The sequence below is a fragment of the Ranitomeya variabilis genome, chromosome 6 (genome assembly GCF_051348905.1).
Source record: "Ranitomeya variabilis isolate aRanVar5 chromosome 6, aRanVar5.hap1, whole genome shotgun sequence".
NCBI classification, from domain to species: domain Eukaryota; kingdom Metazoa; phylum Chordata; class Amphibia; order Anura; family Dendrobatidae; genus Ranitomeya; species Ranitomeya variabilis.
The window spans coordinates 567,077,316-567,099,525 of NC_135237.1; the positions used below are offsets into that span (position 1 = coordinate 567,077,316).

The window sequence follows — 22,210 nt, forward strand, 5'->3', positions numbered from 1 at the left end:
GTCTAGGAGGAGGAGCACAGAGTCATGTAGAAAGCAGAGAACAGGTCTAGGAGGAAGAGCACAGAATCATGTAGAAAGAAGAGGACAGGTCTAGAAGGAGGAGGACAGAGTAATGTAGAAGGCAGAGGACAGGTCTAGAAGGAGGAGCACAGAATCATGTAGAAGGCAGAGGACAGGTCTAGGAGGAGGAGCACAGAATCATGTAGAAAGAAGAGGACAGGTCTAGGAGGAGGAGCACAGAACAATGTAGAAGGCAGAGGACAGGTCTCAGAGGAGGAGCACAGAGTAATGGAGAAGGCAGAGGACAGGTCTAGGAGGAGGAGCACAGAGTAATGTAGAAGGCAGAGGACAAGTTTAGGAGGAGTAGCACAGAATTATGTAGAAGGCAGAGGACTTGTCTAGGAGGAGGAGTACAGAGTAACGTACAAGACAGAGGACAGTTCTAGGAGAAGGAGCACAGAGTAATGTAGAAGGCAGAGGACAGGTCTAGGAGGAGGAGCACAGAGTAATGTAGAAGGCAGAAGACAGGTCTAGGAGGAGGAGTACAGAGTAATGTAGAAGGTAGTGGACAGGTCTAGGAGGAGGAGCACAGAGTCATGTAGAAGGCAGAGGACAGGTCTAGAAGGAGGGGTACAGAGTAATGTAGAAGGCAGAGGACAGGTCTAGAAGGAGGAGCATAGAGTAATTTAGAAGGCAGAGGACCTTTCTTGGAGGAGCACTGAGTAATTTTTAAGGCAGAGGACAGGTCTAGGAGGAAGAGCACTGAGTAATTTGTAAGGCAGAGGACAGGCCTAGGAGGAGTAACACTGATTAATGTAGAAGGCAGAGGACAAGTTTAGGGAGAGGAGCACAGAGTAATGTAGAAGGCAGAGGACAGGTCTAGGAAGAAGTGCACAAAGTTTTGAAGGAAGTAGAGGACAGGTCTAGGAGGAGCACAGAGCAATGTAGAAGTCAGAAGACAGGTCTAGAAGGAGGAGTACAGAGTAAAGTAGAAGGTAGAGGACAGGTCTAGGAGGAGGAGCACAGAGTCATGTAGAAAGCAGAGAATAGGTCTAGGAGGAGGAGCACAGAATCATGTAGAAAGAAGAGGACAAGGTCTAGAAGGAGGAGGACAGAGTAATGTAGAAGGCAGAGGACAGGTCTAGAAGGAGGAGCACAGAATCATGTAGAAGGCAGAGGACAGGTCTAGGAGGAGGAGCACAGAATCATGTAGAAAGAAGAGGACAAGTCTAGGAGGAGGAGCACAGAGCAATGTAGAAGGCAGAGGACAGGTCTCAGAGGAGGAGCACAGAGTCATGTAGAAGGCAGAGGACAGGTCTAGGAGGAGGAGCACAGAATCATGTAGAAAGAAGAGGACAGGTCTAGAAGGAGGAGCACAGAGTAATGTAGAAGGCAGAGGACAGGTCTAGGAGGAGGAGCACAGAGAAATGTAGAAGGCAGAGGACAGGTCTAGGAGGAGGAGCACAGAGTAATGTAGAAGGCAGAGGACAAGTTTAGGAGGAGGAGCACAGAATTATGTAGAAGGCAGAGGACTTGTCTAGGAGGAGTACAGAGTAACATAGAAGACAGAGGACAGTTCTAGGAGAAGGAGCACAGAGTAATGTAGAAGGCAGAGGACAAGTCTAGGAGGAGGAGCACAGAGTAATGTAGAAGGCAGAGGACAGGTCTAGAAGGAGGAGTACAGATTAATGTAGAAGGCAGAGGACAGGTTTAGGAGGCGGAGCACTGAGTAATGTAGAAGGCAGAGGACAAGTTTAGGAGGAGGAGCACAGAATTATGCAGCAGGCAGAGGACTTGTCTAAGGAGGAGGAGTACAGAGTAACGTAGAAGACAGAGGACAGTTCTAGGAGGAGGAGCACAGAGTCATGTAGAAGGCAGAGGACAGTGCAGAGGACAGGTCTAGAAGGAGGAGTACAGAGTAATGTAGAAGGCAGAGGACAGGTTTAGGAGGCGGAGCACTGAGTAATATAGAAGGCAGAGGACAGGTCTAGAAGGAGGAGAACAGAGTAATATAGAAGGCAGAGGACTTGTCTAGGAGGAGTACAGAGTAACATAGAAGACAGAGGACAGTTCTAGGAGAAGGAGCACAGAGTAATGTAGAAGGCAGAGGACAAGTCTAGGAGGAGGAGCACAGAGTAATGTAGAAGGCAGAGGACAGGTCTAGAAGGAGGAGTACAGAGTAATGTAGAAGGCAGAGGACAGGTTTAGGAGGCGGAGCACTGAGTAATGTAGAAGGCAGAGGACAAGATTAGGAGGAGGAGCACAGAATTATGCAGCAGGCAGAGGACTTGTCTAGGAGGAGGAGTACAGAGTAACGTAGAAGACAGAGGACAGTTCTAGGAGGAGGAGCACAGCGTCATGTAGAAGGCAGAGGACAGTGCAGAGGACAGGTCTAGAAGGAGGAGTACAGAGTAATGTAGAAGGCAGAGGACAGGTTTAGGAGGCGGAGCACTGAGTAATATAGAAGGCAGAGGACAGGTCTAGAAGGAGGAGCACAGAGTAATATAGAAGGCAGAGGACCTTTCTTGGAGGAGCACTGAGTAATTTTTAAGGCAGAGGACAGGTCTCGGAGGAGGAGCACTGAGTAATTTGTAAGGCAGAGGACAGGTCTAGGAGGAGGAACACTGAGTAATGTAGAAGGCAGAGGACAACTTTAGGGGAGGAGCACAGAGTAATGTAGAAGGCAGAGGACAGGTCTGGGAAGAAGTGCACAAAGTTTCGAAGGAGGCAGAGGACAGGTCTAGGAGGAGAAGCACAGAGCAATGTAGAAGGCAGAGGACAGGTCTCTGAGGAGGAGCACAGAGTCATGTAGAAGGAAGAGGACAGGTCTAGGAGGAGGAGTACAGAATCATGTAGAAAGAAGAGGACAGGTCTAGGAGGAGGAGCACAGAGTAATGTAGAAGGCAGAGGACAGGTCTAGAAGGAGGAGTACAGAGTAATGTAGAAGGTAGAGGACAGGTCTAGGAGGAGAGCACAGAGTCATCTAGAAGGCAGAGGACAGGTCTAGAAGGAGGAGCACAGAATCATGTAGAAAGAAGAGGACAGGTCTAGGAGGAGGAGCACAGAGTCATGTAGAAGGCAGAGGACTGGTCTTGAAGGAGGAGCACACAGTAATGTAGAAGGCAGAGGACAGGTCTAGAAGGAGGAGCACAGAGTAATGTAGAAGGCAGAGGACAGGTCTAGAAGGAGGAGTACAGAGTAATGTAGAAGGTAGAGGACAGGTCTAGGAGGAGAGCACAGAGTCATCTAGAAGGCAGAGGACAGGTCTAGAAGGAGGGGTACAGAGTAATGTAGAAGGCAGAGGACAGATTTAGGAGGCGGATCACTGAGTAATGTAGAAGGCAGAGGACTGGTCTTGAAGGAGGAGCACACAGTAATGTAGAAGGCAGAGGACAGGTCTAGAAGGAGGAGCATAGAGTAATTTAGAAGGCAGAGGACCTTTCTTGGAGGAGCACTGAGTAATTTTTTAAGGCAGAGGACAGGTCTAGGAGGAGGAGCACTGAGTAATTTGTAAGGCAGAGGACAGGCCTTGGAGGAGGAACACTAATTAATGTAGAAGGCAGAGGACAAGTTTAGGGGGAGGAGCACAGAGAAATGTAGAAGGCAGAGGACAGGTCTCAGAGGAGGAGCACAGAGTCATGTAGAAGGCAGAGGATAGGTCTAGGAGGAGGAGCACAGAATCATGTAGAAAGAAGAAGACAGGTCTAGAAGGAGGAGCACAGAGTAATGTAGAAGGCAGAGGACAGGCCTAGGAGGAGGAACACTAATTAATGTAGAAGGCAGAGGACAAGTTTAGGGGGTGGAGCACAGAGTAATGTAGAAGGCAGAGGACAGGTCTAGGAAGAAGTGCACAAAGTTTTGAAGGAGGTAGAGGACAGGTCTAGGAGGAGGAGCACAGCAATGTAGAAGGCAGAAGACAGGTCTAGAAGGAGGAGTACAGAGTAATGTAGAAGGTAGAGGACAGGTCTAGGAGGAGGAGCACAGAGTCATGTAGAAATCAAAGAACAGGTCTAGGAGGAGGAGCACAGAATCATGTAGAAAGAAGAGGACAGGTCTAGAAGGAGGAGTACAGAGTAATGTAGAAGGTAGAGGACAGGTCTAGGAGGAGGAGCACAGAGTCATGTAGAAGGCAGAGGACAGGTCTAGAAGGAGGAGCACAGAATCATGTAGAAAGAAGAGGACAGGTCTAGGAGGAGGAGCACAGAGTCATGCAGAAGGCAGAGGACAGGTCTAGGAGGAGGAGCACAGAGTCATGCAGAAGGCAGATGACAGGTCTAGGAGGAGGAGCACAGAATCATGTAGAAAGAGGAGGACAGGTCTAGGAGGAGGAGCACAGAGTAATGTAGAAGGCAGAGGACAGGTCTGGGAAGAAGTGCACAAAGTTTTGAAGGAGGTAGAGGACAGGTCTAGGAGGAGGAGCATAGTGCAATGTAGAAGGCAGAGGACAGGTCTCAGAGGAGGAGCACAGAGTCATGTAGAAGGCAGAGGACAGGTCTAGGAGGAGGAGCACAGAATCATGTAGAAAAAAGAGGACAGGTCTAGAAGGAGGAGCACAGAGTAATGTAGAAGGCAGAGGACAGGTCTAGGAGGAGGAGCACAGAGAAATGTAGAAGGCGGAGGACAGGTCTAGGAGGAGGAGCACAGAGTAATGTAGAAGGCAGAGGACAAGTTTAGGAGGAGGAGCACAGAGTAATGTAGAAGGCAGAGGACAGGTCTAGAAGGAGGATTACAGAGTAATGTAGAAGGTAGTGGACAGGTCTAGGAGGAGGAGCACAGAGTAATGTAGAAGGCAGAGGACAGGTTTAGGAGGCGGAGCACAGAGTAATGTAGAAGGCAGAAGACGGGTCTAGAAGGAGGAACATAGAGTATGCTACTAATTGATACTGTGCTAGGGTGATACAGATAATACACTTGAGTGCACTGTTATTTGGTAGACACCACGCACTGTGGACAGTGATAAAATCAATTATAGACTAATGTGCTGGCTGTCCAACTTCCTGATAGTAGCGTTATGTTATATAGATACCACGGACACTACGGTCACCCACAAAACAATTGAACCAAACACTATCAGAGCCTAAAGACGAATGCTGTATACAGCTCTTACCATATGTTGTACTGTATGGCCGCTTATGCTCCTGGTGCGTGTCCGAGGGGTGTGTGCAAAACTCTGCAAATACCAGTGGCACATACAGAGGTAGGCTGGACGCTAGAGAGTAGCGGATGGATGGGCGAGGAACATAGAGTAATATAGAAGGCAGAGGACCTTTCTTAGAGGAGCACTGAGTAATTTTTAAGGCAGAGGACAGGTCTAGGAGGAGGAGCACAGAGTCATCTAGAAGGCAGAGGACAGGTCTAGAAGGAGGAGCACAGAGTAATGTAGAGGGCAGAGGACAGGTCTAGAAGGAGGAGCACAGAATCATGTAGAAAGAAGAGGACAGGTCTAGAAGGAAGAGCACAGAGTAATGTAGAAGGTAGAGGACAGGTCTAGAAGGAAGAGCACAGAGTAATGTAGAAGGCAGAGGACAGGTCTAGAAGGAGGAGCACAGAATCATGTAGAAAGAAGAGGACAGGTCTAGGAGGAAGAGCACAGAGTCATGTAGAAGGCAGAGAACAGGTCTAGGAGGAGGAGCACAGAGTCATGTAGAAGGCAGAGGACAGGTCTAGAAGGAGGAGCACAGGTGTAATGTAGGAGGAGCAAAGAATTATATAGGAAATTTCCAATCTGCAAAATTTGGGGATAAGAAAATTGATTTCTCTGGTTTTTATTTTTTTATGGCCCCTTTACATGGTAATTTGTTCGGTAAGCTAGTGTTGACTGACTGTTTACAAGCTATTCTTGTTTATAAAGTCTTATCAAGAGAACAATGGAGCTGTCATCCTGTCCATCATTCCACTGCTCCACCTACTATTATAGTGATGACGTTGCGAGAACGCTACTGATATTAAGAAGGTTTTGTTGCAGCTCAGAGATTATACTCTTTTTGATGCTGATGATAATACTCGAAAAGCTGGGTTACCGTTCATGGATGATACTTTGTGAATTACTGCTGATACTGGGAAAGCTGGTCTGGAGTTCAGTGATGATGGGTCCTGGGGCCGATGCTCGGAGAGCTGGGTTACAGGACAGTGATGATGATGATTGGGACACAAGTTAGACATATTTATTGAGATTTATCAAGAGAACAATGGAGACATCATCCTGAATTAATAGAATTGCCGAAAATAAGCGAAAAATAAAACATTATACATGCATGTGGGCTGCATGTTTATGAAAAGCGCCTATGTGTCATATAAGTTGCATGATCTGATGGCGTGTGTTATAGTGTGTTCTGACGTGTTCCGACGTTTTCCTGTGTGTTACAACGTGTTGACGTGTTCCGATGTGTTCTGATGTGATCCGTGTGTTCCGATGTCCATCCGCCACCTACAACATGATTGAGGGATGCGATGTGATTTCAGGCAGGCAGGAACCTACAGAAGACCAATGTCACCTTTATATTTGTAGTGCTCTGAATCTCAGCTAATTTTAATCTCTACTACAATATTAAAGTATTACAATATATAGATCACAGGTTCATGTCCCCTAGGGGGACTTAAAAAAAAAAATAGCAAAGTTTTTAAAAATATAAAAAAGACATTAGACTTTGATTCACTTCCCTCACCCACCTCAAAAAATAAAGACATTGCATAAAATATATAACTAAACATTTGTTATTACAACGCTGCAAAAAGTCCAATCTATGAACATATAAAGTTAATGAACCCATACAGAATATGGCGTAAAGAAAACAAAATAGAAACAGTTAGAATTAGAGTTTTTCCATCACTGTGACCTCCCCCAAAAAATGCAATAAAAACTGATCAAATTGGCATCCGTAAAAACTGCACCTCTGAGACTCCAAAAACGAGTCCTTACCAGGCTCCATCGTTGGAACAATAATAAGGCAACTCTGTAACCGCACAGACCAGGAGAATATTATTACCGTGATATTATTACCACCCTAGAGGTAGAGTCAAGGCCACCTCTCCTGGCATCTCCGAGCCACATTATCCTGCCAATCCTGAACATCGACCCTCATTATATAATATTACATACAAATAATGTATGGACCGGTCAGAAATATCTCACTTTACCTAAAGCCTACATTAATATAGATCTGTCGTGTTTGTAAAAGGAAGGGAGTGATTCGACACAATGGAGTCAGCAGGTGGGAGAGGTCACCAGGATGAAGGTCACACCTACTTATCACTGACGCACAAAAATATGCAGAAAATGGAAGAAACAAGCAAAAAAAAAAATCTGGTCTATCCTGTTCACATAAAACCCTATTTCAGTTGTCACATGCCTCAGTTGGCCAATAATCTTCTCAAGGAACACTCGAAGAACTTGGCTCTACAGAAGATGGTGACCCTTGTGGTTAGCGTCGTGTTGCTGCTCAGCATGGCCCAACTAGGTAAGGCTGTGGGTATGTGACTAATGTAGTAAGGAAGGAAAAAGGCAGATAGTGTAATCCTGAAGGTGATAAGTAGTCCTGAGTCCCAATTCATCCAGGACATTGGAAGTTCCTTCAACTTACTAAAGTTCTTCTTGGAGTTGTTATTGTTCCTCATGGATCTACACGGCCAGAGGCATTTAAATATGATCTCTGAACATCTGATTAGATGTAGAATCTGTATTCTGATACAAAGCTTCCAGATGGTGGAGGACACATTAATGGTCATCGAGAAGGCATGAGCAGAGATTATATGTCTACACTATAGTACATCTTGCTGGTTGCTAGAAATCCTGGAAGGTAGACTAGGGCATAGATAGTCCATCATCAAGACCCTGCCCCATCCTAGGAAAAAATTAACTTGGTGCTTGTTCTTCTGCCTTTAGTGTCCATCCATGATAGATAAGAGTGACGTAACCCTCAAAGTGGTTCTACCGTTCCTTGTTTTCTGATACAGAGCTTCCAGATGGTGGAAGAAACACGTTGACATGAAGGATTTCTGAGCAGGAGAGATATCGGTACACTTAATGCTACTGAACTGGATCTATGACCAGTGGTATCTAGAGGAGACATTCCGGCACAGTGTATCATGCAGCTTTTGTTGTGTTAGGAACCAGTTTGTGTTATTTTGATGTTTTGGATTTAATGCTTGTTCTAGGCACAAGGTCATCTATGTGACCAGACTGGTCTTGTCATTACTGCTTTGACAACAAATAACTGCTCTGCCCAATCGAAAAATCTCCTGGTCTTCAGGCACCATGAATGTCATGAGCTCCCCCACAATAACAGTAATATCCACAGTGCCTCATAATAAGTGACATCCACTGCGCCCCCATAACACCACATAATAACAGTGATATCCAGTGTCCCCATAATAACAGTGATATCCACAGTACTAACAGTGGATGTCATTGTTCTCCTCTCTGTGGGGCGCTGTGGATGTCCCTATTGTCCCCTCTGTGGGCGCTGTGGATGTCGATGTTCTCCCCTCTGTGGGGCGCTGTGATTGTCATTATTCTCCCCTCTGTGGGGCGCTGTGGATGTCGTTATTGTCCCCTCTGTGGGGCGCTGTGGATGTCGATGTTCTCCCCTCTGTGAGGCCTTGTGGATGTCCCTGTTCACCCCTCTGTGGGGGGCTGTGGATGTCCCTGTTCTCCCCTCTGTGGGGGGCTGTGGATGTCCCTGTTCTCCTCTCTGTGCGGGGCTGTGGATGTCCCTGTTCTCCCCTCTGTGGGGGGCTGTAGATGTCCCTGTTCTCCCCTCTGTGGGGCGCTGTAGATGACCCTGTTCTCCTCTCTGTGCGGGGCTGTGGATGTCCCTGTTCTCCCCTCTGTGGGGGGTGTGGATGTCGCTGTTCTCCCCTCTGTGGGGCGCTGTAGATGTCGCTGTTCTCCTCTCTGTGGGGCGCTGTGGATGTCGCTGTTCTCCTCTCTGTGGGGCGCTGTGGATGTCGCTATTCTCCCATACCTCCCAACTTTTGAAGATGGGAAAGAGGGACAAAGTTTGCGGCGCGCTTTGCGCGCCGCGGCAAATTTTAGGCCACGCCTCTGACCACACCCATTCATAATTAGTCACACCCATATCCACATCCCAACCACACCCATTTAGCACTGCCGATCACACTGTTTCATATACAATAATTATAAACAAAAAAATATGGCCACACAGTGCCCCATACTGTATAATGGCCACACATGATGCTCCATACTGTACGATGACCACACATGACGCTCCATAATATATAATGACCACACATGACGCTCCATAATATATAATGAACACACATGACGCTCCATACTGTATAATGAACACACATGATGCTCCATACTGTATGACCGCACATGATGCTCCATAGTGTATAATGACCGCACATGATGCTCCATAGTGTATAATGACCGCACATGATGCTCCATACTGTATAATGAACACACATGATGCTCCATACTGTATGACCGCACATGATGCTCCATAGTGTATAATGACCGCACATGATGCTCCATACTGTATAATGACTGCACATGATGCTCCATACTGTATAATGACCGCACATGATGCTCCATACTGTATGACCGCAAATGATGCTCCATACTGTATAATGACCGCACATGATGCTCCAGACTGTATAATGACCGCACATGATGCTCCATACTGTATAATGACCGCACATGATGCTCCATACTGTATGACCGCAAATGATGCTCCATACTGTATAATGACCGCACATGATGCTCCATATTGTATAATGACCACACATGATGCTCCATACTGTATAATGACCGCACATGATGCTCAATACTGTATAATGACTGCACATGGTGCTCCATACTGTATACTGGCTGCACATGATGCTCCATACTGTATAATGACTGCACATGATGCTCCATACTGTATAATGACCGCACATGATGCTCCATACTGTATAATGGCCACACATGATGCTCCATACTGTATAATGACCGCACATGATGCTCCATACTGTATAATGACCGCACATGATGCTCCATACTGTATAATGGCCGCACATGATGCTCCATACTGTCTAATGACCGCACATGATGCTCCATACTGTATAATGACCGCACATGATGCTCCATATTGTATAATGACCGCACATGATGCTCCATACTGTATAATGGCCGCACATGATGCTCCATACTGTCTAATGACCGCACATGATGCTCCATACTGTATAATGACCGCACATGATGCTCCATACTGTATAATGACCGCACATGATGCTCCATACTGTATAATGACCGCACATGATGCTCCATATTGTATAATGACCACACATGATGCTCCATACTGTATAATGACATACAGGCACGCAGCTCACACACAGGCACGCAGCTCACACGCACGCAGCTCACACACGCACGCAGCTCACACACGCACGCAGCTCACACACGCACGCAGCTCACAAACACATGCAGCTTTGACACAAATGCATCACACACGCAGCCATCACACACACACGCAGCCATCACACATACACACGCAGCCATCACACACACACACACACGCAGCCATCACACACACACACACACGCAGCCATCACACACACACACACGCAGCCATCACACACACACGCAGCCATCACACACACACGCAGCCATCACACACACACGCAGCCATCACACACACACACGCAGCCATCACACACACACACGCAGCCATCACACACACGCAGCCATCACACACACACACACAGCCATCACACACACGCAGCCATCACACACACACACACACACGCAGCCATCACACACACACGCAGCCATCACACACACGCAGCCATCACACACACACACGCGCGCAGCCATCACACACGCAGCCATCACACACGCAGCCATCACACACGCAGCCATCACACACACACAGCCATCACACACACACAGCCATCACACACACACAGCCATCACACACACACAGCCATCACACACACACACGCAGCCATCACACACACACACACGCAGCCATCACACACACACAGCCATCACACACACACAGCCATCACACACACAGCCATCACACACACACAGCCATCACACACACACACGCAGCCATCACACACACACACACGCAGCCATCACACACACACGCAGCCATCACACACACACAGCCATCACACACACACACCCAGCCATCACACACACACACGCAGCCATCACACACACACACACACACGCAGCCATCACACACACACGCAGCCATCACACACACACACACGCAGCCATCACACACACACACGCAGCCATCACACACACACAGCCATCACACACACACACCCAGCCATCACACACACACACGCAGCCATCACACACACACACACACACACGCAGCCATCACACACACACGCAGCCATCACACACACACACACACGCAGCCATCACACACATCACACACACACAATCTCCTCTGTGATGCAGGGGCGGCTGATGTCCATGTGCAGCTCTCTGCTGAAGTCTTCAGTCTCCTGCTCACAGCTCTGCACTATCCCGGCACCTCCCCCGTCTCCTTCTCTGCCGGGATAGCAGCTAAGAGCAGAAGCCGGAGCTCCGTGCACACACAGCCAGAGGTAGTGAATCGCTGACCTTTCTTCTTGATTGCTGCAGGCTCTCTCCTTCAGCGTGGCAGCGCCGCACAGGGGGCGGGGGCGGGGGGGGGGGGGGGGGTGTTGCGCGGGCGGTCAGGAGGCAGCTTTTATAAAAAAAAAAAAAAAAACAGGCTGGCTCTCTCTACGTCCCGGAAGTGGGCGGGGCTTCACCGGCGGCCGCAAATTCGGGATTTTAAATGCCCGAAGCGGGACAGCGGGACCCCGGTGCCAAAGCGGGACTGTCCCGCTGAAATCGGGACGGTTGGGAGGTATGATTCTCCTCTCTGTGGGGGGTGTGGATGTCGCTGTTCTCCCCTCTGTGGGGCGCTGTGGATGTCTCTGTTCTCCTCTCTGTGGGGCGCTGTGGATGTCCCTGTTCACCCCTCTGTGGGGGGCTGTGGATGTCCCTGTTCTCCCCTCTGTGGGGGGCTGTGGATGTCCCTGTTCTCCTCTCTGTGCGGGGCTGTGGATGTCCCTGTTCTCCCCTCTGTGGGGCGCTGTGGATGTCCCTGTTCTCCCCTCTGTGGGGCGCTGTGGATGTTGCTGTTCTCCCCTCTGTGGGGCGCTGTAGATGTCGCTGTTCTCCTCTCTGTGGGGCGCTGTGGATGTCGCTGTTCTCCTCTCTGTGGGGCGCTGTGGATGTCGCTATTCTCCCCTCTGTGGGGCGCTGTGGATTTCCCTGTTCTCCCCTCTGTGGGGCGCTGTGGATGTTGCTGTTCTCCCCTCTGTGGGGCACTATAGATGTTATTTTTTTCCCCCTCTGTGGGGGGCTGTAGATGTCCCTGTTCTCCCCTCTGTGGGGCGCTGTAGATGACCCTGTTCTCCTCTCTGTGCGGGGCTGTGGATGTCCCTGTTCTCCCCTCTGTGGGGGGTGTGGATGTCGCTGTTCTCCCCTCTGTGGGGCGCTGTAGATGTCGCTGTTCTCCTCTCTGTGGGGCGCTGTGGATGTCGCTGTTCTCCTCTCTGTGGGGCGCTGTGGATGTCGCTATTCTCCTCTCTGTGGGGGGTGTGGATGTCGCTGTTCTCCCCTCTGTGGGGCGCTGTGGATGTCTCTGTTCTCCTCTCTGTGGGGCGCTGTGGATGTCTCTGTTCTCCTCTCTGTGGGGCGCTGTGGATGTCCCTGTTCTCCCCTCTGTGGGGTGCTGTAGATTTCCCTGTTCTCCCCTCTGTGGGGCGCTGTGGATTTCCCTGTTCTCCCCTCTGTGGGGCGCTGTGGATGTCCCTGTTCTCCCCTCTGTGGGGGGCTGTGGATTTCCCTGTTCTCCCCTCTGTGGGGCGCTGTGGATGTCCCTGTTCTCCCCTCTGTGGGGGGCTGTGGATTTCCCTGTTCTCCCCTCTGTGGGGCGCTGTGGATGTCCCTGTTCTCCCCTCTGTGGGGGGCTGTGGATTTCCCTGTTCTCCCCTCTGTGGGGGGCTGTGGATTTCCCTGTTCTCCCCTCTTTGGGGCGCTGTGGATTTCCCTGTTCTCCCCTCTGTGGGGCGCGGTGGATGTTGCTGTTCTCCCCTCTGTGGGGCACTATAGATGTTATTTTTTTCCCCCTCTGTGGGGGGCTGTGGATGTCCCTGTTCTCCCCTCTGTGGGGGGCTGTAGATGTCCCTGTTCTCCCCTCTGTGGGGGGCTGTGGATGTCCCTGTTCTCCCCTCTGTGGGGCGCTGTAGATGACCCTGTTCTCCTCTCTGTGGAGAGCTGTGGATGTCCCTGTTCTCCCCTCTCTGTGGGGTGCTGTAGATGTCGCTGTTCTCCCCTCTGTGGGGCACTGTGGATGTCGCTATTCTCCTCTCTGTGGGGCGCTGTGGATGTCGCTGTTCTCCTCTCTGTGGGGTGCTGTGGATGTCCCTGTTCTCCCCTCTGTGGGGTGCTGTAGATTTCCCTGTTCTCCCCTCTGTGGGGCGCTGTAGATGTCGCTGTTCTCCTCTCTGTGGGGCACTGTGGATGTCGCTGTTCTCCCCTCTGTGGGGCGCTGTAGATGTCGCTGTTCTCCTCTCTGTGGGGGGCTGTGGATGTCTCTGTTCTCCTCTCTGTGGGGCACTGTGGATGTCGCTGTTCTCCCCTCTGTGGGGCGCTGTAGATGTCGCTGTTCTCCTCTCTGTGGGGGGCTGTGGATGTCGCTGTTCTCCTCTCTGTGGGGTGCTGTGGATGTCCCTGTTCTCCCCTCTGTGGGGTGCTGTGGATTTCCCTGTTCTCCCCTCTGTGGGGCGCTGTGGATTTCCCTGTTCTCCCCTCTGTGGGGCGCTGTGGATGTTGCTGTTCTCCCCTCTGTGGGGCGCTGTAGATGACCCTGTTCTCCTCTCTGTGCGGGGCTGTGGATGTCCCTGTTCTCCCCTCTGTGGGGGGTGTGGATGTCCCTGTTCTCCCCTCTGTGGGGGGCTGTGGATGTCCCTGTTCTCCCCTCTGTGGGGCGCTGTAGATGTCGCTGTTCTCCTCTCTGTGGGGCACTGTGGATGTCGCTGTTCTCCCCTCTGTGGGGCGCTGTAGATGTCGCTGTTCTCCTCTCTGTGGGGGGCTGTGGATGTCGCTGTTCTCCTCTCTGTGGGGCGCTGTGGATGTCGCTGTTCTCCTCTCTGTGGGGTGCTGTAGATGTCGCTGATCTCCTCTCTGTGGGGCGCTGTAGATGTCGCTGTTCTCCTCTCTGTGGGGCACTGTGGATGTCGCTGTTCTCCCCTCTGTGGGGCGCTGTAGATGTCGCTGTTCTCCTCTCTGTGGGGCACTGTGGATGTCGCTGTTCTCCCCTCTGTGGGGCGCTGTAGATGACCCTGTTCTCCTCTCTGTGCGGGGCTGTGGATGTCCCTGTTCTCCCCTCTGTGGGGGGTGTGGATGTCCCTGTTCTCCCCTCTGTGGGGGGCTGTGGATGTCCCTGTTCTCCCCTCTGTGGGGCGCTGTAGATGACCCTGTTCTCCTCTCTGTGGGGTGCTGTGGATGTCCCTGTTCTCCCCTCTGTGGGGTGCTGTGGATTTCCCTGTTCTCCCCTCTGTGGGGCGCTGTGGATTTCCCTGTTCTCCCCTCTGTGGGGCGCTGTGGATGTTGCTGTTCTCCCCTCTGTGGGGCGCTGTAGATGACCCTGTTCTCCTCTCTGTGCGGGGCTGTGGATGTCCCTGTTCTCCCCTCTGTGGGGGGTGTGGATGTCCCTGTTCTCCCCTCTGTGGGGGGCTGTGGATGTCCCTGTTCTCCCCTCTGTGGGGCGCTGTAGATGACCCTGTTCTCCTCTCTGTGCGGGGCTGTGGATGTCCCTATTCTCCCCTCTGTGGGGGGTGTGGATGTCCCTGTTCTCCCCTCTCTGTGGGGTGCTGTAGATGTCGCTGTTCTCCTCTCTGTGGGGCGCTATAGATGTTTTTTTTTTCCCCCTCTGTGGGGGGCTGTGGATGTCCCTGTTCTCCCCTCTGTGGGGGGCTGTAGATGTTCCTGTTCTCCTCTCTGTGCGGGGCTGTGGATGTCCCTGTTCTCCCCTCTGTGGGGGGTGTGGATGTCCCTGTTCTCCCCTCTCTGTGGGGTGCTGTAGATGTCGCTGTTCTCCTCTCTGTGGGGCACTGTGGATGTTGCTGTTCTCCCCTCTGTGGGGGGCTGTGAATGTTGCTGTTCTCCTCTCTGTGGAGAGCTGTGGATGTCCCTGTTCTCCCCTCTCTGTGGGGTGCTGTAGATGTCCCTGTTCTCCTCTCTGTGGGGGGCTGTGGATGTCCCTGTTCTCCCCTCTGTGGGGGGCTGTAGATGTCCCTGTTCTCCCCTCTGTGGGGGGCTGTGGATGTCCCTGTTCTCCCCTCTGTGCGGGGCTGTGGATGTCCCTGTTCTCCTCTCTGTGGAGAGCTGTGGATGTCCCTGTTCTCCCCTCTGTGGGGGGCTGTAGATGTCCCTGTTCTCCCCTCTGTGGGGGGCTGTGGATGTCCCTGTTCTCCCCTCTGTGGGGCGCTGTAGATGACCCTGTTCTCCTCTCTGTGCGGGGCTGTGGATGTCCCTGTTCTCCCCTCTGTGGGGGGTGTGGATGTCCCTGTTCTCCCCTCTCTGTGGGGTGCTGTAGATGTCGCTGTTCTCCTCTCTGTGGGGGGCTGTGGATGTCTCTGTTCTCCTCTCTGTGGGGCACTGTGGATGTTGCTTTTCTCCTCTCTGTGGGGCGCTGTGGATGTCGCTGTTCTCTCTGTGGGGCGCTGTAGATGTCGCTGTTCTCCTCTCTGTGGGGTGCTGTGGATGTCCCTGTTCTCCCCTCTCTGTGGGGTGCTGTAGATGTCCCTGTTCTCCTCTCTGTGGGGGGCTGTGGATGTCCCTGTTCTCCCCTCTGTGGGGGGCTGTAGATGTCCCTGTTCTCCCCTCTGTGGGGGGCTGTGGATGTCCCTGTTCTCCCCTCTGTGCGGGGCTGTGGATGTCCCTGTTCTCCCCTCTGTGGGGGGTGTGGATGTCCCTGTTCTCCCCTCTCTGTGGGGTGCTGTAGATGTCGCTGTTCTCCCCTCTGTGGGGTGCTGTAGATGTCGCTGATCTCCTCTCTGTGGGGCACTGTGGATGTCGCTGTTCTCCTCTCTGTGGGGCGCTGTGGATGTCGCTATTCTCCTCTGTGTGGGGCACTGTGGATGTCGCTGTTCTCCCCTCTGTGGGGGGCTGTGAATGTTGCTGTTCTCCCCTCTCTGTGGGGCGCTGTAGATGTCCCTGTTCTCCTCTCTGTGGGGGCTGTGGATGTCCCTGTTCTCCCCTCTGTGGGGGGCTGTAGATGTCCCTGTTCTCCCCTCTGTGGGGGGCTGTAGATGTCCCTGTTCTCCCCTCTGTGGGGGGCTGTGGATGTCCCTGTTCTCCCCTCTGTGCGGGGCTGTGGATGTCCCTGTTCTCCCCTCTCTGTGGGGTGCTGTAGATGTCGCTGATCTCCTCTCTGTGGGGCACTGTGGATGTCCCTGTTCTCCCCTCTGTGGGGGGCTGTGAATGTTGCTGTTCTCCCCTCTCTGTGGGGCGCTGTAGATGTCCCTGTTCTCCTCTCTGTGGGGGCTGTGGATGTCCCTGTTCTCCCCTCTGTGGGGGCTGTAGATGTCCCTGTTCTCCCCTCTGTGGGGGGCTGTAGATGTCCCTGTTCTCCCCTCTGTGGGGGGCTGTAGATGTCCCTGTTCTCCCCTCTGTGCGGGGCTGTGGATGTCCCTGTTCTCCCCTCTGTGGGGGGTGTGGATGTCCCTGTTCTCCCCTCTCTGTGGGGTGCTGTAGATGTCGCTGATCTCCTCTCTGTGGGGCACTGTGGATGTCGCTGTTCTCCTCTTTGTGGGGGGCTGTGGATGTCTCTGTTCTCCTCTCTGTGGGGCGCTGTGGATGTCGCTGTTCTCCTCTCTGTGGGGCACTGTGGATGTCGCTGTTCTCTCTGTGGATGTCGCTGTTCTCCCCTCTGTGGGGGGCTGTGAATGTTGCTGTTCTCCTCTCTGTGGAGAGCTGTGGATGTCCCTGTTCTCCCCTCTCGGTGGGGCGCTGTAGATGTCCCTGTTCTCCTCTCTGTGGGGCACTGTAGATGTCGCTGATCCCCTCTCTGTGGGGCGCTGTAGATGTCGCTGTTCTCCTCTCTGTGGGGCGCTGTAGATGTCGCTGTTCTCCTCTCTGTGGGGCGCTGTAGATGTCGCTGTTCTCCTCTCTGTGGGGCGCTGTAGATGTCGCTGTTCTCCTCTCTGTGGGGCGCTGTAGATGTCGCTGTTCTCCTCTCTGTGGGGTGCTGTAGATGTCACTGTTCTCTCTGTGGGGCACTGTGGATGTCGCTGTTCTCCTCTCTGTAGATGTTTCTGTTCTCCCCTTAGAGGGGTGCTGTATCCAGTGAGGTAAGAACCCCGCAAGTCGCTGCGGTCAGTCTTGTCTGTGTCGACCATGATTGTTGCTCTTTTGCTTTCAGGCTCCGCCGCGCTCTGCTACACCTGCACTATGGCGCTCAGTGATGACTCCTGTATGACGGTGACAAACTGCAGTGGGTCCACCCCGTACTGCGGGACAGCAAGAAGTAAGTGCACAACGTTCACAACGGCCGGGTCACAACGGTCGGGTCACAATGGCCGGGTCACAACGGTCGGGTCACAATGGCCGGGTCACAACGGTCGGGTCACAACGGCCGGGTCACAACGGCCGGGTCACAACGGCCGGGTCACAACGGCCGGGTCACAACGGTCGGGTCACAATGGCCGGGCCACAACGGCCGAACGCTCCGTTGCAGAAATCGCACTGCATAAAACGGGATTTTATTAGTTCACAACTTCTTCATCACCTGACGATTTACCATTTTTTGCTCCCCTTCTTCCCAGAGCCAGAACTTTTTTATTTTTCAGTCACTATAGCCGTGTGAGGGCTTGTTTTTTGCGGGAAGAGTTGTACATTTGAGTGACACCATTCATTGTATTATGTAATGAAATGGAAAATGAGAACAAAATTCCAAATGCGGTGAAATTGCAAAAATAGTGCAATTCCACAACTGTTTTTGTATTTTTTTTACTTACCATGTTCACTCATAGATAAAAGCTAAATCTGACCTGGCAATATGATTCCCCAGGTCATTGTGAGTTTGCAGATACCAAACATGTCTAGGTTCTTTTAATTTAAGTCGTGGAAAAAAATAAATAAAAATTTCACTTGTCGCCATTTTCCGAGACCCGTAGTGTCTCCAGTTTTCGTGATCTGGGGCCGGGTGAGGGTTTATTTTTGAGGCTTGAGCTGATGTTTTTATTGGTACCTTTTTGGGGAGATACGATGTTTTGATCGCCTCTTGACCATGTGCGCCCCACCTCTCTATGGCCACCACTACCCCGGACGTGGAACGCATCTGTGATTTGGAGAGCACATTGCGTTCCATGGTCACTTCCGGGCATAGTTAGGGCAGATGACACCTCCATGCAGGTGTCACTGTCTAGATACCAGAGGCGGACGCGGACCCCCGTGATTTAACTAATGCCATTTCCGGGATTTTAAGCTTTCATTGGCCATTTGCGCTTTTAGGCTGCCAACTTCCACGGCTAGGTGCAACTCAGAGTAAGGGTTAATAGGTGGAATATCCCTTTGCACCAGAGGCATAGATAGGGTCTTAGTTCAGGGGGTGCGAAACTTCTGAGTGGGCCCCTAACCAGGCAACCTTGAGTACAACTAGATGACACACCTTAAGGCCGGCGTCACACTAGCAAGTTTTACGGACGTATGAGCGCAGAAAATACGTCCAGAAAATACGCATTGCACACGGCCCAAAGATTCTCTATGGGGCAGCTCCTATCTGCCATATATTACGCATCCGTAATATACGGCATGTTACGGGCGTAGAAAATAGCAGCATGCTGCGTTTGTCAGCATATTGCACAAAAAATCCGCCAATGAAAGTCTATGGGGGCGAGAAAATTACGGATTACACACGGACCATGCGTGTGACTTGCGAGAAATATGCACCGGTGTTCTAAAGAAAAGCAGGCAACTCAGTGTGGTGTACAGTAAAATCACACTGACAGAATAGAATAGGTAGAATAAATGTCTACACATGGAATAGGTATATATATATATAAATATATATATATGTCACCTGAAATAAAGTTAAAAAAACAAACAACAATATTCCATACCTTCCGTCATTACAGTCTTGTCCCACGCTGTAAATCCATCTGAAGGGGTTAAATCATTTTACAGCCAGGAGCTCTGCTAATGAAGCTGTGCTCCTGACTGTAAAACTTGGTGAATGAATGGAGTGCAGGGGAATGTACTGTAGTTACATCGAGTTGCGGTGATGCGCCCTCTGCTGGATGAACTCATATGAACTTGAGCCTGAGAACTTTTCATAATATTTTCCCACGTGCCCCTTTGACAGTCACAGTAACCTGACTGCCCCTATAACAATAAGTGCCCACTTTGCATTTAATAATGTTCCTAGTCTCGCCCCTGTACAGATCACCTCTACAGCGAAAACAAAAAGCAGGAGAAAGCCACCACCATTCAATCTATGTGTGTGAACTTGTTCTTAATCCAAACTTTGGACTGAGCAATCAGGCCTGCAGATCCCGGGAACTCACATAATGAGATGCAAACATGTATATAGGAAGAAAAAGTGGTGGCCCTCAACAATCCTACAAAATTTAATGTCATTATTCAGAAAAACATGTTTAAAACTGGCTGCAGAGAGGGTAAGAGCACGTGTGAGGGACACAGTGAGGGAAGGAGCACGTGTGCGGGATGCAGTGATGGAAGGACACAGGGCCGCCATCAAGGCATTACTGCCCTGACTGGTGTATGGGGCCTGGTGGGCAGTGGGGGCCCATATAGGGCCCAGTCTCATCTGCTCCCTGGGCCCCTACCGGCAAGCTAAATCGAGCCCTTAGCGGCGATGCGACAAAACTCTTGACGTGAGGGTGCGGGCCCACGCCCGAACGTCAATAGTTAACAGCCGCCAGCCAATCGGAGGCTGGCAGCTGACGTCAGTGTTAGTTGCCGCCTTGCCGGCAAGTGCGCGCTTCAGCTGAGTGGAGGGATGGAGCTTCGCCTTTGCCACAGGAGTGCGGTCAGGTAAGAAGTTTTTTTTTTCTATTATTGAGTGCGGTGATCCGAGGGGCCCGGGGCAGAATGCTGAAGACACTGGGGGTAGAATGCTGGAGACACTGGGGGTAGAATGCTGGAGCACTGGGGGCAGAATGATGGAGCACTGGGGGCAGAATGCTGGACACACTGGGGCAGAATGCTGGAGCACTGGGGGCAGAATGCTGGATACACTGGGGGCAATATGCTGGACACACTGGGGGCAGAAATGCTGGACACACTGGGGCAGAATGCTGGAGCACTAGGGGCAGAATGCTGAACACACTGGGGCAGAATGCTGGACACGCTGAGGCAAAATGCTGGGCACACTAGGGGCAGAAAGCTGGACACACTGGGGGCAGAATGTTGGAGCACTGGGGGCAGAAGGCAGGACACACTGGGGCAGAATGCTGGAGCACTGGGGGCAGAATGCTGGAGCACTGGAGCAGAATGCAGGAGACACTGGGGCAGAATGCTGGAGCACTGGGGGCAGAATGCTGGACACACTGGGGCAGAAGGCTGGACACACTGGGGGCAATATGCTGGACACACTGGGGCAGAATGCTGGACACACTGGGGGCAGAAGGCTGGACACACTGGGGGCAGAATGCTGAACACACTGGGGGCAGAATGCTGGACACACTGGGGGCAGAATGCTGGAGCACTGGGGGCAGAAGGCTGGACACACTGGGGGCAGTGTTATAATCCGGTGACCTTGGAGCCGCATGAGACTTTCTCAGGAGTAGGTGGAACCTGTACTGACCGTAAACCCTAAACTCTCACCGCAACTAGAAGTAGCCGTGGGGTGTACCTAACACATTCTAGACACCTCGTCACAGCCGGAGGACTAAATACCCCTATAGATGGAAATGGGAATTCTATCTTGCCTCAGAGCAGAACCCCAAAGGATAGGCAGCCCCCCACAAATATTGACTGTGAGAATTAGAGGAAAGACACACGCAGGCAGAAATCAGGATTTAGCAAAAGAGGCCACGCTAGCTAAATAGGAAAGGATAGGATAGAATACTAAGCGGTCAGTATTAAAACCCTAAAAATATCCACAGCGGATATTACAAAAATTCCACCATCTAACTAAAGACATGGAATGTATATCTGCATCTCCTGAGAATCCAACTTGACTGAAATATCCAAATACAGTCTAAGCTGGACAAGAAAAAACATTGAATAGTACTGAATTTTAAAGCACACGGCATGTGTGCTGCAGAAACAAAACCAGACACTTATCTTAGCTGATTTGGCAGCAGGGCAGGAGGAACCAGACAGAGATGCAAAACCTCCAAGTACAATGGACAACTGGCAAGGGCTAATGAATCCTGCACACCTAAATATCCCAGTCAGAGCTGCAATCAGCAGGGACACCTGCCCAGGATTGCAACCCAGGGACAACTGCATTACTATCAACAACCACCGGAGGGAACCCAAGAGCAGAATTCACAACAGTACCCCCCCTTGAGGAGGGGTCACCGAACCCTCACCAGAGCCCCCAGTCCGATCAGGATGAGCCAGATGAAAGGCACGGACCAAATCAGCAGCATGGACATCAGAGGCAAAAACCCAAGAATTATCCTCCTGGCCATAACCCTTCCATTTGACAAGGTACTGAAGCCTCCGCCTCGAAAAGCGAGAATCCAAAATCTTCTCAACCACATACTCCAACTCCCCATCAACCAACACAGGGGCCGGAGGAACAACAGAGGGAACAACGGGCACCACATATTTCCACAATAAAGATCTATGGAAGACATTATGGATAGCAAAAGAAGCCGGAAGGGCCAATCGAAAAGACACCGGATTAATAATCTCAGAGATCCTATGAGGACCAATAAAGTGAGGCTTAAACTTAGGGGAAGAGACCTTCATAGGAACATGACGGGAAGACAACCAGACCAGATCCCCAACCCGAAGCCGGGAACCAACACACCAACGACGGTTAGCAAAACGTTGAGCCTCCTCCTGAGACAATACCAAATTGTCCACCACATGAGCCCAAATCTGCTGCAACCTGTCAACCACAGAATCCACACCAGGACAGTCAGAAGGCTCAACCTGCTCCGAAGAAAAACGAGGATGAAAACCAAAATTACAAAAGAAGGGCGAAACCAAGGTAGCCGAACTAGCCCG

General features: G+C 51.3%; 1 protein-coding gene across 2 annotated transcripts in view; it reads left to right on the forward strand.

The window, feature by feature from the left end:
- The first annotated feature begins 7,183 nt into the window (after window positions 1-7,183).
- Window positions 7,184-22,210, forward strand: part of LOC143783099 (uncharacterized) — a 56,955-nt gene continuing 41,928 nt past the window's right edge. The window contains exons 1-2 of one of the 2 annotated variants that reach the window (XM_077271351.1): window positions 7,184-7,457; window positions 17,427-17,531. In XM_077271351.1, the coding sequence (XP_077127466.1) occupies window positions 7,199-7,457; window positions 17,427-17,531 (364 nt within the window). In that variant the 5' untranslated portion in view covers window positions 7,184-7,198. The remainder of the gene's footprint in view (window positions 7,458-17,426; window positions 17,532-22,210) is intronic. The other variant, XM_077271353.1, reaches the window with a different exon arrangement.